This window comes from Epinephelus fuscoguttatus, linkage group LG4 (genome assembly GCF_011397635.1).
Source record: "Epinephelus fuscoguttatus linkage group LG4, E.fuscoguttatus.final_Chr_v1".
In the NCBI taxonomy this organism is placed as follows: Eukaryota; Metazoa; Chordata; class Actinopteri; order Perciformes; family Serranidae; genus Epinephelus; species Epinephelus fuscoguttatus.
Window position 1 is genome coordinate 1,416,256 of NC_064755.1, and position 19,628 is coordinate 1,435,883.

The 19,628-nt window shown below is 40.5% G+C and overlaps 1 protein-coding gene and 1 long non-coding RNA gene across 5 annotated transcripts in view; one reads left to right on the forward strand and one right to left on the reverse strand.

Annotated features, from left to right (window-relative positions):
- Window positions 1–11,453, forward strand: part of LOC125887588 (uncharacterized) — a 27,779-nt gene extending 16,326 nt beyond the window's left edge. Inside the window, exons 2-3 of the long non-coding RNA XR_007449183.1 lie at window positions 10,875–11,010; window positions 11,366–11,453. This is a non-coding gene — a long non-coding RNA (uncharacterized LOC125887588). The remainder of the gene's footprint in view (window positions 1–10,874; window positions 11,011–11,365) is intronic.
- LOC125887537 (protein lin-54 homolog) overlaps window positions 1–19,628 on the reverse strand; it is a 59,288-nt gene that overhangs the window by 35,091 nt on the left and 4,569 nt on the right. For 2 of the 4 annotated variants that reach the window (XM_049574453.1, XM_049574451.1), the window contains one exon: window positions 18,830–18,920. In XM_049574453.1, the coding sequence (XP_049430410.1) occupies window positions 18,830–18,920 (91 nt within the window). Of the gene's footprint in view, window positions 1–11,336; window positions 12,416–18,829; window positions 18,921–19,628 lie in introns of those variants that run through there. The other 2 variants (XM_049574449.1, XM_049574452.1) reach the window with 1 other exon arrangement.

A 19,628-nucleotide genomic window follows, 5' to 3' on the forward strand; every position in this document is an offset into this window, starting at 1 on the left:
TGTGTTCGGTGTGGCTTGGCATGATGACGTTCTGTAGTCTTATTTCGCTACTTGTTTGCAACCGCCTTTAAGATGTATAGAAGCTTCAAAGTTCACAAATGGGTTATTTACTAACATATTTTATGTCGTTGAACAAAATGCGAAACCCATTGATTTTGAGATGAGGGAACCGTAAGTGGTAAAATGCTAAGTCATTTCCAGATTTTATGGCTCATTCCTGGCTGACTTTATTGGTTAATTGCAGATTAGTGGATGACTTGATCTAAAAATCAATCAGCAGCTATTTTGATAATAGATTAACTGTTGAAGTCAAATCAAGCAGAAATACCAAACATTCCCAGGAACCAGGTGTTTAAATGTGAGAATGTGAAGTTTTTCTCTATCTTATGTATAATAGAAAACTGACTGTCTTTGGGTTTTGGAGTGTAGGTTGGATAAAATGAGACATTGGAAAAGGTCACCTTAGACATTGGGAAACTGTGACAGACTTTTTGTACTCCTGACATTTTATGGTTTAAACAATCAATTGAGAAAATAATCAGCAAATTGACTGAAAATGAGAATAACTGTTAGTTTCAGTATTTATATTTATTTTAAAAGTGGGACAGTGCCTCTGTCAGCTGACGACAGGAAAATCTGCTAGATATATTGGGGGGATCCATGGGCAGTTATTGTGAAACAGTAAAAACTTATGTCATATTTTTTGCTGGACAGTGACCAGTTGCTTAGCCTGGTAAAAAGCATCTGTATGTTTTCACTGTGATTTATAAACTATAGTCTAATATAGTGCTGGATAATATGGCTACAAATTAGGGCTGTAGTCTCCTGGTCGACTAGTCAATTATTTGGTCGCTATGCTCTCATCTGACCAAAATCTCATTAGTCGATAATGTGCTACGACTAAAAGTGCTACATCAACAACTTTCCAGGATTAATCCATTATTTCCTGCGGCGGGGCGACAGGCTAAGTTACCTGTGAAAATGGGGGTGTTTTCAAAACATCCCCGTTGTTGACATAAAGTTGGACTCACCCACCCTCACGCTCAGCGTCGCGCTGACGCAGATCTCCTCTCTGTTTCTGTATAATGAAATCATTTTCCTCAGTGGAAACGAAGCTTGTATTTACTTGTATTTCACAGATAAGAAACAATAAATTGTGGAGACAGTAATCCCTCAACTAAAATAGCATTTTAAGTCTTGTGCGTGATCTATCCTTCAGGGATTTATACTTCAGGATTTATCCTGGCTTCGTATGAGCAGAGGAAATCTCCGCTCATTGCTAGGCTAATGTATACCATGTAAAATGCCATAGGCTGGTGCTTATAACATTAGCATGTTGTATTTACTTGGAAAACGTGTTTAGAACTAGACAGTTGTTTTGTCGTGAATGTTGTTTGTTGTAATGTAGCCAAATTATGTGCCGTTACCTTTGTTAAATGCTGCTGTTGTCCCTGGCTTTATATGAGAAGAGGAAAAGATCGCTAGACGCTAGGCTAATTTATACAATGTAAAACACCATAGACTTCGGCTAATAACATTAGCATGTTGTAACAGTGGGGGAAATGTGTCCAGATAAAGACAAGTGTTTGTCAGTTCTGCGATTTACAGTGAAGCCAGTTTGCGTACTTGTATTTGAAATTGTCTCTATTAAGCCATGTTTAATGTGTGTTTTATATCAACTATACAGTATAAATAAAGTTTGATTTGAACTAAACTTTACAGCACTTAACAGAGTCCTCTACCGCCGACTAGTGTTTTGGAGGTGTAACTGCAGAGTGACAGGCACACCACCGCAGAAGTAAAAATAACGTACAGATTTTTTGTTTTTCCCCACGACTAATCGATTAGTTGAACATTATGTGCGACTTTAGTCGACCAAGATTTTCTTTGGTTGACTACAGCCCTAAAAAAATATTTATCAATCATCAAAAAGTATAAAAATATTATACATTAAAAATTGTCATATCAGTCGATATTGATAATTATCACCTTAAAAAAAAGTAAATTCATTATTTCTCTAAATTTTATAGGCAGATTTTTGCCCGAGTAAAACTTTAAGAAACCATATGTTCAATTGTGTTTTAAACTATTATCTATTGTCAGAACATGACAATCACTTGCTAAACATTTCACAAATCTGAGGTAGCTCTGAAACAATTACAATCAAAATTAAAGCTGCAAGCAGCATTAACGGGCCCTCGTATGTCTGTGCAGGATGCAGGCTGAAGTGGCTTTTCATTACTGTGAAAGTCAGACACTGCACACAGGAGTGAGATGGTATATCCCTGTGGGCACTGGAGTGACCCATTTCACATTTCATACCACTTCCTGTGTCCACTTTGTAGTGCTGGAGAACACAGTAATTATACATCATGTTGCTGTATATCAATTGTAAACCACACCATGTAAATTTCATGTAAATCATAAGATAATTGTCACGCAATGCTTACTTCCTGTTGCCAGTAGGTGGCACAGTTACTTTGACACCTAATTCGCATCCTGATGCCTTCAGGGCTGGAGCCTTATAAAAAAATTAAATTTAGGACAGATTGGACAAGGTACACGGAAGTCACAACAACTTCCTGTTTTGTTGCGAATAAGGCATCGCCATGTAAATGTTGATCAATGAAAACTCAAAATCTATACAAGCAAGCATCATCAAGGTCTTGCAACTATACTGACCAAATTTGAGGTGGATGTGGTCACCCTGCTAGGAGGAGTATATCACAGTATAAAACATGTCATGTCCTGTTGCCAGTAGGTGGTGCTATGACTAAAAGTCAATTTTGGCACGTGTCATGAGGTCAGGATTCTTATCATACACAAGAAATTTTAGGCAGATTGGACAATGTATGCTCAAGTTACAACAGCTTCCTTTTTTAATAGCAAAACGTGCAAATTTGCCGCCATGCCCCAGCAACTCTGTTTGGCAAAAACTCACAATTTTCCCCACAAAGCATCATCAAGGTCTTAAGGCTTTTCTGTCCAAATCTGAGGTGGATCTGATAAACATGCCAGGAGGGGTGGATTTAAGTATAAGCGGCCATACACCTCGCGCGTTTTTCACGCCCTCAAATTCACTGTTCAATGTAGACGCAAGGCAGACGTACTTGAATGCCAGAGCGACGATGTCATGGCACACACATGTTCCCGAGCACCTGTTTTCCAAGGTGTGATGGCTGCGCCCCAAGATAAACAGAGTTCAACTTTTAGAACCCTGCAGCACACACCGCATGTCATCTGACGAGGGACAATCAATCACAGCCTACAGATATTTTTCCCCTATCCTGTAAATATCAGTCTGTGGTAAATGGGGAGAAGATCATCGTTTTGGTGCAAGGCTGCCAGAGCTTTTTATCTGTCCCAGACGAAATGCCCACACACTTATAAACAACACCTGGAAGATCAGCGCTGCACAGGCCCGGACTGCACATAGGGAGAACCGGGGCAATTCCTGAAGCGCTGGCCTGTGATTGGCCTGCTGGTCTGCCTCTCATTTTTTTCCCAACACAGGCCAGCGCCGCTGTCAATTTACAACCGCCCCAACAGTCCTACGTTGTAAACACAGCCAGCATGGTGAGGAAGGGGTTTGTCAACTCGTGTAGCGTGTGTCTGTGTAGGAGCCCGCTGGCGCTGAGATGTACCTAAAAAACACTGGTTCTTCTCAGCATTAGGTCCAGGGACCCCCAGGGGTCCTTGAGGCTAGATAAATGATTGATAAATGGACCCTATAGTACATTTGGTAAGGGTCCATTTGTACATTTTCAGAGAGAGTTAATTAACACTGAGGACTGGATTTTACAATTACAGTGTAGAAATGTAGTCCTTTGAAATTTAAATGTTTTGAAGTTAAAATAAGGATTGAGATTTGAAAATCACTGACCTACTAGCCACATTTTCACTACTTTTGAGATGATTTATTTGTGCAACAAATGGGATATAATCATTTCATTATCCTATATGAATACAAGGGCAAATCAAGTAAGAAATTCACTGTTATACTGTATAAAGTATAAACTATAGTGTATGCAAAAAAAATTATAATTCTATGTTTGCTATGTAAAGGTGGAGGTGGTGTTGGTACTAGTACTGCTGGTGCTTCAGAAGGAGAGGCCAGTGCAGGGCAATTGGCAGAAGGTACAGAAAAATGTCTACAGTAGGGCATATCATTGGTGATATATAAACTTGAGTTATTTGCATATTCCTTGGGATTACATTACAAGAATGCTATTTATTCATTATTATTATTAATCACCAGCCTGTAACAACTTGCAGACACATGAACACCAGGCACTGGCAGTTGACATAAATGGCTCTCTCATGTAGTTATGTAGTTATAATAGCCTTATAATAGCCTTGTTGGCACTACAGCTTTATTCTATAAAGTTTAAGTGACTTTTGCTGTCTGTTAGGTCACTGTTGTATACGTCTCTTATCTGTCTAAGCTGACTTGACTTTGTCAATGACTGATGTTATTGAAATAGGTTCACATAAGTTGAAGTTGCTGTTGGCCTATATTTTTACTTTTCACTGTTGCACTGAATATGGTATTGGCATATTATATTGCCAGTCAATATAAGCTGGCATCTAAATGGTTTGCTGACAAAATAATAGTCATGTTATTTACTTGAGCATAATACCATTACTTCAGGTGTCATGCTGTTGCTGTTTATGCTTATATTATTTTTATTATGTTAAGTTTAAGTTTGGGGCAGATTTGATGATGTACCTTGGAGTTATAAACCACATCCTCTTACATGGAAAAACATGGAAATCAGGCCTCATAAACCAACTGCTGTTTCTTGGAGAAACATAGAAATGATGCCTTGCCACGCTTACACCATAAAACTCAAGCTTTGAGTAATTTTTCATGTTGAAGGTCTTGAAGTTAAAGGGATTAAATCTCTAGGAGGAGTTCATTAAAATATAACCCCTGGAAATGGCCAAAAATGCACAAAAATTATGCAGTTAATTTAAAATAGGTTAAACATACAAAGGGGCTGCTTCACTGAAAATTTGTAGGGGGTGCTACTGAGACATTTTTTCAAATCTGTGCACGAGACCCCTAAATATCAAACTTTTCTCCAGTTCTGATGCATATGCAAAGTTTAATGAGGAGAAGAAGAAGAAGAAGAAGAAGAAGAAGTAGCAGAAGAAGAAGAAGAAGAGGAAGAAGAAGAAGAAATGTCAATACATAAAACAATAAATAGGTAAAAAAAAAAAATTAATTCTAGTCAGGAGCATACCAGACTCTTTGTGCCGACAGTTGAAAACATTTTGGAAGTGTCTGAGCTGACAATAAACAAAAGAAATAGACAAAAACAAAATTGACTGTGGTCAGTATTTTCTATACAAGTTTTACACCAACAGTATTAATTTATGCTGTTTTTTCAATCAAAACATGAACAAAAGACGGACTTTGATGACCTTGTGAAGTAAAGTATGGTCATTTATTGCCAAGTAAAATCTATCTGACATGGTGTGGCAGAAATCATGTTTACGGACGAGGACATGTATGAAAGTTTTATTCACGTTACAGGGTTCAACGCTAAGGTTTTTTTTCACTTGCCCGGTCGGGCAAGTTGGTAAGAGATCTGCTTGCCCAAAGTCAGTTTTTACTTGCCCTATAAAAAGTGTTTAATTTAAGCGGCTATCAAATAACAAAGACTGCAGTTATTTTTATGTTATGTAATCTTTATTCACACTGTATTTATTAATTAAAACAACATATGTCATGTATTGTAGCTTAATTCCTACACAAAAATGACAGTGTCAGGGCTTTAAGTGAAAAATCGTTTTCCGTCTATAATTTTGCGCCCTACTTCAGCCATGCACACCTCTATTTATTTTTCACCCCTCTCTCCACTTCTGCTGTATTAACACCGGGTTTAATATATTTTGCTTCCATCTCTCTGCCCTGCTTTAATCTACTTCAACGCTACTTAGCTCTCTCTCTACTCTACCAGTAGACTACCACATCCACCTGTTGCACAAAACGCACACAACAGTGTTTCCCCTAGGATGGAGTTGTAGCAGTGGAGGTGAAGCACACGCATGAAAAATAATTTTCACATGCGTGAAACTTTTTTGTATGCTTGCAAAGCACAGCCTGCTGGGATGTTTCTATGTATCTACTGGCACCAGAAGGGCTCTTTAGGACTAAGTACATACAGTACATTTGTGCACAGTAATGAGCAGGTGAAATGTCTGTCTAGCTTACATATGAGGTGTCTCAAGATTTAAGAACATACAATTTTATTGAATATAATAAAGTAAAAAGTCACTTGACATGCTGCTATTTTATGCTATGACCTATTTAAGTGCTGGAAGTTGTTATTTACGTGACAACGCCTGAACGCAACACAAGCTCAGCATGAGTGCCGTGCTGAGCTGCTGTGCATAACAGCAGTCTGTTGGTTATTTACATACTGTCCATAACAATAACTTTGTCAGCTGACAAACTGCACCGGGCTCGGGGTCAGGTTTGGTCCGGTTTGGTCAGGAAAATGCGGCCCGAGCCGCTCTAGCGTGATCACCTGTGTGTGTGGCGGAACTCTGCCATGCGCGATCAGAGGAGATTTGTTAACTCGTGACCATGTAGAGACAGAAATGACACGATGGCATAACACCATAAATAGTATATTGTTATGTTATTATATGAAGCGTCCATCGCGCAAAATAATATCAATGGGGGCTGTGGGCAGGACATTGTTACACAGCTGTGCCTGTGACTTCAGGCAGAGATACCGCTGCATCAGAGCAGAAGAGCACGTTTTAAAATACATTTATTTTATCAATTAGTCATTAACTTGTTAGTTTACATGCCCGACCGTGAGTTTTACTTGCCCCGGGCAATCGGGCAATCCTTATTGTTGAGCCCTGCGTTACCTTCAATCGCATAACATCATATCCAACATTATATTCTGTGTTGGTACAAAATAAAAATGAAATAAATACACCACAGTGTCTCCATGGTGATGGCATATATAACCTAACAATAATGATAGTGATGCAGTTAACCTAATTGTGATGCAGGCTGCAAAATCTGATGCAGAGGGGGAGGGAATATCACCTACTTGGCAGAGGTCTGCACTCTCTGAGTGCTTTTCTAGTGTTATTTATCTAATTTACATGACAGCATGTCATTTCTGTCTCTCCATGGTTGCCCGTTTACAATTCTCCTCTGCCCTCTGTATTGCGACTCTCTGCATCAGGACACTTAATCACCGGTCTGAAAAGGTGCCAACTAGGATAGAGGGGAAGATGAAGGAACAGAAACACATCAGGGAAGCACTTAAAACCTGTGGCTACCCCAACTGGGCCTTTGCAAAAACCTCTAAAAGGCCTGGAGCAGACAGATAGGAAGAGACACAAAAACAAACAACATCGTCATTCCCTATGCTGCAGGAGTATCTGAGAAACTCAGGAGTATTTTCAACAAACACCACATCCGTTTGCACTTTAAACCCAGTAACACACTGAGACAGAAACTTGTCCACCCCATTTACAATTATCCTCTGCTCTCCGTATCGCACATGGTTCTGCCCCGATGCGCACGCGCGCGCGCACACACACACACACACACACAGACACAGAGGTGAGCACACTAGAGCACGGCTCAGGCAGCATTTTCCTGATGGAACCCAACCAAGACAATTATAACCGGGCCACCCAGAACCCGCAGCACAGCACATTGAGTTTGTGTACAACTCAATGGAGCGGAGCCTGTGTTGCGTTTAGGCATTGTCATGTAAATAACAAATTCCAGCACTAGAATAGGCCATAGCACAACCAAACAGCATGTCAAGTGGACTGAACCCGAACCGAACCCAAGAGAACTTTTGATGCAAACATCTAACACATCGTCACTGTCGATGTCTGAACTACCTCGTAAAAGTGACATTTCACGAATCTTCATATTTTAAACTAACGAATTTCGTGATTTTAAAATTTGACAAACTGTAAAATGTCACTTCAATGAGGCTGTCAGTCAGTCAGTGAGAGATCACAGGCTGAAATTGGCATTTCATCCTCACATGCAGCCACAACGAAGGTCAAGCTGCACGTAGCCTGCAGATTTTAACTGAAAAGGAGCGTGGTACTTTTACTGCACGCGACATAATGTGGTACTGTTTATCTTGGAAGGTGAGAGAGCTCAAACACATAATTAGCATTACCATGAATCTTTTCATTCCTTCTGAATGGGTGAGTGTGCCATCTGAATAGGTTTCCCGGTCACTCAGATCATCACACTGAGTGAGCTGTACGAACTTTTGATGCAAACATTCAACAACACATTGTCACTGTCGATGTCTGAACTACCTTGTAAAAGGGACATTTTACAATTCTTCACATTATAAACCAAAAAATGATTTTGTTTCTTAATTAATGTTAATGTTATTTCAAAATTTCAATCTTAATGAGCAACTTTTTCAAAATGATTTAAGTAATTATTTTCAGGCACTAAGTTATTTTCAGAACGTTTCTCATTATTCTGAGAGACTAAATTAATATTTTTAGATAGGAGAGACCTGGGCCAGTTGTAACAAAATTTTAGGTTTTCCTTAATAACTAATGTGTTTATAACACTGATGCTGCAGCAGATAAAGGTGGTCATTTTAATAACTTAAATACTGCTTGGTGGCTTACTGTAACCTGTAATAATATAATAATCTATAATCTAAATTTGTATTATTGTACAAAAGTACTGTAACTAATAGGCCAAACTAAATCTATAAAATAAAAGTAGTGCAATAAAAGCGTAATATTTGGAAGGCCTGGGAAAACTGAAGTGGCTGCTAATTGGCCTGAAAGGTTCAGCACCGAGCTGGTTTAAATCTTATTTATCTGATCGTTTTCAGTTTGTTGACGTTCATAATGAATCATCCTTACGTACCAAAGTTTGTTTTGGAGTTCCGCAAGGTTCTGTGCTCGGACCAATCCTATTTACTCTATATATGCTTCCTTTAGGTAACATCGTTAGAAATCACTCTATAAATTTCCATTGTTATGTGGATGATACTCAGTTGTATTTAAACTCCATAACTGCCTTAAAGACATAAAAACCTGGATGAGCACCAATTTCCTGATGTTAAATTCAGACAAAACTGAAGTTATTGTTCTTGGCCCCAAACAACTCAGAGACTCTTTATCTGATGACATAGTTTCTCTAGATGGCATTGCTCTGGCCTCTAGCACTACCGTAAGAAACCTCGGAGTAACATTTGATCAAGATTTGTCTTTTAATTCTCATTTAAAACAAACCTCACGGACTGCATTTTTTCATCTGCATAATATTGCGAAAATTAGGCCTATCCTGATCCGAAAAGATGCAGAAAAATTGGTCCACGCTGTTGTTTCCTCTAGGCTGGATTACTGTAACTCTCTATTATCAGGTAGCTCTAGTAAGTCCTTAAAAACTCTCCAGCTAATTCAGAATGCAGCAACACGTGTACTAACAGGAACTAAGACACAAGATCATATTTCTCCTGTTTTAGCTTCGCTGCACTGGCTCCCTGTAAAATCCAGAATTAAATTTAAAATCCTACTGTTAACTTATAAAAGCTCTAAATGGTCAAGCTCCGTCATGTCTTAGAGAGCTCATAGTGCCATATTATCCCACCAGAACACTGCGCTCTGAGAACGCAGGGTTACTCGTGGTCCCTAAAGTCTCCAAAAGTCGATCAGGAGCCAGAGCCTTCAGCTATCAGGCTCCTCTTCTGTGGAATCATCTTCCTGTTACGGTCTGGGAGGCAGACACCGTCTCCACATTTAAGACTAGACTTAAGACTTTCCTCTTTGATAAAGCTTATAGTTAGGGCTGGCTCAGGCTTGCCCTGTACCAGCCCCTAATCAGGCTGACTTAGGCCTAGTCTGCCGGAGGACCCCCCTATAATACACCGGGCACCATCTCTCTCCTAACTCGGCCATTCTGGATGTCACTAACTCGGCTTCTTCTCCGGAGCCTTTGTGCTCCACTGTCTCTCAGATTAACTCATATTGCAGCGGTGCCTGGAAAGTGTGACATGTGTGGTTGTGCTGCTGCCGTGGTCCTGCCAGATGCCTCCTGCTGCTGCTGCCATCATTAGTCATTAGTCATACTTCTACTGTTATTATACACATGACTATTGTCACACACGTATACTGCCAGATATTAATACATACTTTCAACATATTGTACAACAGCAGCCAGAACTATAACTATAATATTATTACTTTCAATAATGTTGTTGTAAGCTACTGTCATTACCTGCATCTCTCTCTCTCTCTCTCTCTCTCTCTCTCTCATTGTGTCATGCGGATTACTGTTAATTTATTATGCTGATATGTTCTGTATGACATCTATTGCACGTCTGTCCGTCCTGGAAGAGGGATCCCTCCTCAGTTGCTCTTCCTGATGTTTCTACCATTTTCTTCCCCATTAAAGGGTTTTTTTGGGGAGTTTTTCCTTATCTGCTGTGAGGGTCCTAAGGACAGAGGGATGTCGTATGCTGTAAAGCCCTGTGAGGCAAACTGTGATCTGTGATATTGGGCTTTATATATAAAATTGATTGATTGATTGATCCGTACAGAAGTACATCATATATCAACTCTTTAAACACCAACCTGTTCCGAGTTTAACGTTATGTTATTGCCAGCACAGCAGATCTTTTTATTTTTGTGTGCAGAGCAGACTGCTTCAGTATAGGAAAAATACACAGTACTAGTATGAATGATGCGGTTCATTCAGAAGTGTCAAAGGACTGAGTTTGGGTATGCTACAGTAATGCTGGTGATATGCTTTTCTGTAACGTTACTTAAACAATTTCTCTGACTATTGTGGATTCCTGACAATGATAAAGATATGCTCATACACACTCTACTTCTACTTTCAGAATACACTCACACCCATGGACCACTCAGCAATGCCACTGCTAATGGAGACAACAGGTTGAGTGCTGGAAATCCCTGGACATGTATCCCCTTTTGTAGAAGGCTCCGACATAGCACTATAGCATCTGATTTGATGAAGTAAGATAATCAGTTTGTACACACAAACACTTCCTGAAATACATTGCTGCATGTTATAAAATCACAGTCAAACACTTCCCAGGCATTTCAAGGTGCATTTTCAAGCTTATCTAAATTAAGTAAAATGTGTCTTCATTAAATCAGAAGCATGAAAATATACATTGAAAGTGCTTAAATGTGATTTAAATTGAGACATACAGCAAAGTCTTGCAGGACATAGTTGAGCTATCATTTCCCCCCCCCTCAAACATATGATGTAACATTGGAAAAATGCAAATGCACACATATCAGAGTTCAACCATTTAATTGGAAAAATAAAGATTAACCATGGCATTCCGCACGGCTCTTCCTGCAGGACCATCAGGCTGCAGTGGTGGTGGTAGCAGGTCAAGGCCTTCTGCGCAGGGAGGAGGTCCATCGATGAGAGGTTCCTGTAATGGTACTCTCCTTGTTTGTGCTAGGTTATGTAGGACAATGCAGGCACATATGTTGTGACAGGCTTTCTGTGGCTCCACACGGAGATAGTTCAGGCAGGCAAATCTGTGTTTTATCACGCCATTCAGGCGCTCAATTGTCCCTCTTGTTGTGGCATGGATGTTGTTGTACCTCTGCTGGGAGTCATTGGTGACGGTAGCAAAAGGGGTCAACAGCCAGGGTAGAAGGGGGTAACCGCTGTCACCCAAGAGGATGCCATCTGGGGCAGTCTGTTGGAGCTTCTGGTATAGGTGGCTCTCCCTCAAAATACGGGCATTATGTACAGACCCAGGCCATCTCACCACACAGTTTGTGATAACAAGGTCAGCAAGCTGGACGTTAATGCTGTGCCGGCCCTTCCTGTTCACATACTCCCATTCCCTGGTATGTGGTGCCTGAATATGCACATGGGTGCAGTCAATCACACCAATAGTGTTTGGCATCCGCCCCAATGAGAAAAACTTCCTCTTGGTTCTTGCTATCTCCTTTTCATTTTCAGGCCATTTCACATATTGACCCAGAAGACCGGTAAGGGCAGATGACACCGAATGCACCACATGGCCCACTGTTGCTTTTGTCACCCCCAGTCCATCCCCAATCACCTCAAAGAAGGAACCACATGCATAATAACGCAGAGCCATCAGTACCTGCTCCTCCACAGTCAAGGCATGGCTCCTCAGAGTGGCACGTTCAAAGTGAGGACGAAGAATATTGCAGATGAGAGCAATATCCTCTTGCCCAAATCTGTATCGTGCATAAAGCTCATCATTGGAGTATTGCTCGAGCAGGTTGGGGCGTTGAGCATATTGCCTTGGATTGTACCTTCTCCTTTGTTGTCTGTATCGGTGTACAACTGCAGCCATTGTACCAGCAATTCCTCCTTCTTCTTCTCATGCAAAAGGAACTCCTCCTCTTCCTCTTCTTCTTCTTCTTCTTCTTCAGTGTTTTACGGCAGTTGGCATCCATAGTGTTGCATTTCTGCCATCTTCTGGTTGTTATAGAACAATTCTTGCTCAGAGAACCCTATTGAAGCACCTCCCAATTAACCTGTGCTACTGTCACACCTGAATGTAATTTTGCTGGATTGGTATAAAAGGGTTACCTGTGCACCTACCTCCAGACAACATGGAGGGCCAAAGGAGTAAAGGGTTGAACTTTACAACTGCTGAAACACATGCATTATTGGATGGGGTTCGCACAAACTATGAATGTTTGTTTGGCACTTTCAGTACCCCAGGCCAGAGCAATGTTTTAGCAAGAATAAAGAGCGAGATTTGGGCCGACATTACAGCACAGGTTAATGCTACTGGCAGTGGTCAGTTCCGGTCTGTTGAACAGGTGAAACTGCGGTGGAAGAACCTGAAACAGAAGGCCACCAAGGACCACTCAGAGGCGAAGAACCCCCAAACTGGGAACAAGCCCTACAAAGGTGAGACTTAAGTGCCTATTTTTTAGATTATGTCTACAAAGTGAAATATTGAGTATGTATTAAGTATTAAATTGTCACCAATTTAAGCCAATTTAAAGTAAAGCAACTGGCTGCACAGCCTTATTGAGTTTACTGAACTTCAGGACTTGTTAGTGCACACACAACTAAGGGCCCTGAAGTTGAGTAAACTCAATAAGGCTGTGCAGCCGTTTGCCTTATTTATTTGTAAGTTTTTGTACTTTTTTACAGTGCAGTTTATTTGCCATCTTAAATGTTTTATATAGTACCCATTTCATGTAACTTTTGTGAGGCACTTGGAGCTGCATGTCTTATATGAGGTGCAAATGTTTTGTTTATTATTAAAGGTGGTGAATTCAGTGATGCTGTCCTCGACATCCTTGGAAGGGAGAGTTCCCTGGCCCTGCATGGGATTGTGCCTGCATGTCTAGGGGAGCCAGTTGACGAGCCACTCAATCTCTCATCAGATTACGTGCTCCTCACACCTGTGGAGGCTGATCCCTCAGAGGTTGAGCCATCTGCAGGCACCAGCAGTGCCCCACCCCATGCACCACAGGAGGTGCGTGGGCCAGAGCCAGAGAGAAGGAGGAGGAAGAGGCATGCTGGGACGGAGAATGCCTATGAAAAGCTCCTGAGAATGGAGACTGAGAGGGCAGTGAGACAGATTCAACTGGCTGACGAGCAGCTCAAGCTGACGCTGCTTCAGCAGAAAGAGACAGAATTAAAAATTAAACTTCTGGAAAAGAAGCTCAGCTCAGACCTGTGAGCAGTCTTTGGGTTCTGTGGCACTATTTTGATTTACATTTTGTTTCTAATTGCTTTTTTAGTACTTTGTTTGAATTGCCATGTGCTTATTACAGTGGTGGAAAAAGTTTTCGGACACCCTTAAAATTTTACACAATCTCAAATATTATCATGAAATATTTGTGGAAAAATCTTTTTTGTGTTTCAAAACGTGTGGCTGCATTAGACAGATACAAACAAATACAAATTATATTTTTTTGATTATTGTTTACAAGAAAAACTAACAAAACTAAATTCTTGACAGTTTCAATATGTCAGTTCTCAACATTGTCGGTATCAAAGTCAACAAATAACAGAGAATGTGTTCAAAACTGAACAAAAAATAAACCATCACATCATCAAATTAATATTTAGTAGTCCTGCCATTGGCACGTAGTAGAGCTCTAATCCTGGCTGGCATGTTCCCCATGAGCCTTTCACACTGTTGAGGGGTAAACTTGTCCCATTCTTCTTGAATTACTGCTTTTAATTCTTCTAAATTCTTTGGTTTATGCTTTGAAACAGACCTTTTGATAATCCACCACAGATTTTCAATGGGGCTCATGTCCGGGGATTGAGCCGGCCACTCTAAGACCTGGATACTGTGCTCCTGCAGCCAAGTTCTACTGGCCTTGGATGTGTGGCAAGGGGCATTATCTTGTTGAAACATCCAGTTTTTACCTCGACGGAACAGTGCACGCGCAGAAGGGAGCATGTGGGTTTCGAGAATGGTACAATACTTGGTAGAGTTCAATGTGCCATCACAGACAGTGAGATGACCAACACCAGCAGCACTCATGCATCCCCAAACCATGATACTGCCTCCACCATGCTTGACAGTAGGTACTGTACATGCTGGAGATAATGCTTCGCCTGGCCTTCTGCGCACTCACATTAGTAGGAGGAAGATAAAGCTGGAAACTGGACTCATCTGACCACAGAATCTTCTTCCAATTCCTGGCTGTCCAGTTCTTGTGTGCCTGGGCCCAACGCCGGGCTAACCTCTGTCTCTCATTGATCAGGGGCTTCTTGATAGCCTTGTAGGACCTTAAGCCATGATCTAAAAGTCGGCCACGTACAGTGCGGGTGGAACTCTGGACACCAGTTTGGTTTGACCACTGCTGCTGAAGCTCCTGTGATGTCATTTGGCGGTTTTGCCTGCACATGCGGATCAGGATGCGGTCATTTCTTGCTGGAGAAACCTTTGGACGCCCAGATCTTGGTTTGTCTTCCAAGCTGTTGGTTCATCTGTATTTCTGCAGAGTGTATCCAGCTGCTGAAGGACTGCATCTGCACTTCCTGGCTATCTGGCGGCAGCTGTACCCTTCCTGGCTGAGAATCTTTATCTTCAGGCGTGTTTCCTGCGTTCCTTGTTTTAGCCATTTTTGTGTCTGAAGAACTTTCAAATGTGCTGGCTTTATGTAGACACGAAGCTTGGCAACAAAAATTGTGTCTTTTAATAAAAAGAACGACCTTCATCACTGGTACCAAAATGACCCAATACTCAAAATTTCTTATGTATTTTTATGGAACCAATCTATTTTAAGTTTTTAATGGCTTTTTTAGGATTTATTTAGTATTTTGGCTGTGACTGTACTAAAAGAAATTGCACTTGAAGACCTAAGAGTGATTCTTAATACAATATTTCACAAATGCATGGGGTGTCTGAAAACTTTTTTCCACCACTGTATGTTAATCCCTGTGTTGTTTCTTGCACTCTATGTAAAGAAAATGTGCTATACAAATAAATTTGCTTTACATTGCATTTCCTTGCCTTTGTCTGACCACAAATATACGTTGGATGTTTTGGTACAAACAGGTTACAATGTTAGGTGAAACTAGACGTTGAGAAACAGGTCTGTATTTGTTACTCTTATTTACAGCAGTTTCAGGAAGTATGGCCAAACAATATTTTTCTATGCTTGAAATTACTTAAAACTAAAACACTAATTTAGATGAAGTGTAATGAACATCTTGAGTATCAATATCTAAGTGAAGTGGAGCTGAGACTTTGTCAAATCCACCTCTGAGGTGGGATCCAAGTAATCCTGAAATTTGGTATCAAATTGATCCAGATCTCTGCGTTAACTTTTGAAATACCCAAATGCAGCCTTTATCTGGATTAAAGGGAGGATTGGATTACCAGAGCTGAATCCTGATCCTCAGGATCAAGATTCTTGATCTGTGTTGAAATACCCAGTTTTCAGATCAGATCAGGATTTAATCCAATCCAGCCAGGATAATCCTATCAGATAACTTTGAAATACTGGGCCCAGGAGCTCACTGATCCCCCAAGACACCATCCGCTGACTCCTCAGATGAATGCTCAGATGTGAGTGCATACAGTAGGCTTGTGCCAATTTCCAGTTTAACCGGTTCGATACGGTTTAAGAGCTCCAGTTGGTTTAATTTGTGTCAACCGGCAAAACCGGAAGGAAAAAAAACAAAACAAAACACATGACTTTTCGGATAATATCAGTGACGTGTCACGGGGCTATATTCAACTTGTCTTGCATAGTAATATTTATTATGATGATAACTTAAGGTCTAAGGTTTATGTTTGTTTATAAATGTAGCAGAGCAACAAATGTTGCAGTTTGTCTCTAATACTGTGGCTGCTCAGAGGGTCTCCAGCTCTGCTGCCTGCTGTAGGAGATCAAATTTCATTGGGGGCGAGGAAAGGTGTGAGTGAGGGGTTCAAAGGGCACACGTTGTCTGTTTACTTCAGAGATGACAAAAGGATGCCACCAAAAGAGCTAGTGTCTAAAAAAACAAAAACTGCGCCAATCTGGCAACATTTTGGATTTGAGGCAGATGATAAAGGTGATAAATGAAGATGAGCTGACATGTAAAGAGTGTCGAAAAAGGTCCAAACCTAAGGTGGAAATACTACAAATCTACACAATCGTAAGTACCATTCCCTCCTGGCTGCACAAATGGGGCCTGCAGCGAAAGGGGGAGGGGGACCCTCTACCTCAACTGCTGCTCAAATATCCATTCAAGGAGCTTTTGCTAAGGTAACAAAATACAAGTGAGATACTCCAAGATGGACTGAGTGCCCCAGTGCAGTAACAACATACCTGGCCAAAGAGATGGTGGCTTTCAACACCGTGAAAAAGCTGTCCTTTAAGGCACTCCTAACGGCACTCAACTGTCGGTATGTTCTACCAGATAGGAAGTATTTTTCACAAACTGCCATTCCTGACTTGTACAATAAAATGAGAAACGAGGTTCAAGTTATGATCTCGGAGTGCCAGCACTTTTCACTGACAATGAACATGTGGACAAGCACTGATACTAAACTGTACATGTCACTGACCATTCATTTCCTTGACAAAAAAGAATGGAAAATGTTATCAAAATGTCTCCAAACGAGCTTCTTCCCTGAGGACCACACTGCGGATAATATTGGTGAAGCACTACCAGAGGCCATGCATGAATTGCAACTGGATCCAGCCAAAATGTCAGCAGTAACTACTGACAACGGTGCCAACATCGTAGCCGCAATAAGGAAATTGGACTGGCTGTGGCTAAATTGCTTCGGCCATAACCTCAACCTAGCCGTGACCAACGCACTCAAGGATGAAAAACAACAAACGGAAAGAGCCATGGGGGTCTGCCACAGCATCCTCAGCCAATTTTTACACAGCATCAATAAACAGCAGTAGACCTACAGAGAAATAAATATAAAATAAATAAAAAGTGTGAAATAAATGTAAAGTGTGCATCATACAATGTGCATATAAAGTGTGCATCGTACAAAACAGTGTGAATAGGCTATACAACAAGGCTGTCTGATGTGTGCATAAATTTGATTAAACAAACAATTATGTTAATACCAATCCAACCTAATATGGGCTTATTACTAATCTATTTTATTATTTTATCATCCAACAGGAGTGTGCAACTTGCTGGGGCTCCAAACAAAAAATGACTGAGCGAATCCTGGAGCAGGCTCGTGCAATCAGGCACGTTCAAAGTAATGTCCGTGCCACGGTAAATTGGCAAGATTTCGATGTATTGGAGTCGATCAACAGAGCCCTGAAGCCAGTCAGTGAATTTACTGACATTCTTTCAGCGGAAAATATGTCATCTCATCATTCTCCCAATGCTGAATGACTTCTTGTCCTTCTGCTTCTTCTTATTTGACCTTGTGTGTATTGGCGGTTAACACAGCATTACTGCCACCTAGTGGATCTGTGGCACATTACACCTATAATGTACTTTAATTGGGAGAAGAAGCTCAAATGCGACCCCCACTGGTAGAATTATGTATATAATTAGATATATCAATTCAGTTTGATATTTGGCTTTAAATCAAATCAATTATAAAATTTTCAAACTGGCATAAGCCTAGCATACAGAGGGGGCCATATACACCAATGAGTCACATTATGAGTTGTGATAAAATTCACATGAGTTGGATCAGCCTGTGATCGCAAATTTTTTTCCTGTGTGATTCTGAATCCAGCCCTCAGTGGGTAGATGATTTTGGTTTCCATTGACTATTGTCGCTTCATTTTATTTTCCACAAATTATACAATGTACATCAGTAAAGATTTTCAGCTTGAATAATTCATTCACCAAGATCTGATGTGTGATTTAAGTGTTCCCTTAATTCTTTTAAGCAGTGTATTTTGGACATGCATACTTACATACCCAGGCTGGATCAACTTCCCTCTCAGCCTATTTAATCTGATTAGGAAACCAATTTCCCTCACATTCCCTCAAGTTCATATACCAGGAGACATGACTTCTTAATTAATGTTGATTAATTAATGAATTCTATTTCACTGTAGAGATATAAATGCAAGCTAACTAAAACTAAACTTGATGTGATCCATTCTTTTTCATGTTAAATGGAATCAAAATGAAAATCTGTTTTCCACTGTGCTGGTCATAGAACTCATGGCTGCTGTATCTGTAATGTAAATTCAGTCAGTACCTCCTGAAACTGCTGATGAGTCATGGCTTTAGGTTCACAGATGCTGGTTAAAGGGGTATGTAAGTCTCTCTACGAACACATGAGACACACTCAAACACATAAAAACAAAAAAGCAATGCATACATTCTTTAATAATCCATGAAAATAGTTAAATGATTCTGAATACTTACCGGCATCATGCTGCAGAGGATGGTTTCCTTAGTGAACAAAGGAGCAGAAACTGAGCTGTGATGGCTGCTGTCTTGTGGACCAGGCACAGGGCTGAGGAAACCAAGACTGTCTCAAGTAACTTTACCTTTTCCCTCCCACAGAGGTCTGTACACCCTCAGGCATGGGTAAAACAGTCATCTTACATTGTTGCCCCTACAGAACTGGTATAATTCTAATATGGAAATATATGGAGTCTGCTTGTTTACTTGATTCTTAATAATTTATATAAGATATCAAAATTATATATTCTGATGGGAAATGAAACAACCCCAGGGAAAGTTAGTGCAATTTTGATTCTTTCAGCTCGGGATGTGTGTGAAGAGACAACTAGTTGATTAAACATTGCTAGTCTGCAAAAGAAATACTAGTCAGTCAAACTTGTTAAGATAGCCAGAGGAAAAAAAGGAGTTTGGAGTTTGGAGTTTTGGTATGCAGAACTAACCAGTGGCTCTGATCAACAATAGCGCTCGCTTGAGGGGTTTCAGCGTGGGTGAATGAGTGTTGTCTAATGAAAATGTTGGGGTAAGAAGGGGGAATGTATGCCCCTATTTAAGAAAGAAGTATATTAACTGCAAAATTAAAGAATATTTGGAAATGATTTCAGCATTTGCTGGATAAAAAAGCATTAATCAACACACTGTTGGGAGAAACAAATTGGGAGAGTAGCCAATTTTGTTGTTATAGATATAAAAAATAAAAAATGAAAATCTAGTAAGCCCGGGGCAAGATGCCCCTGAGCCACAAAACCAGCTATCTAAC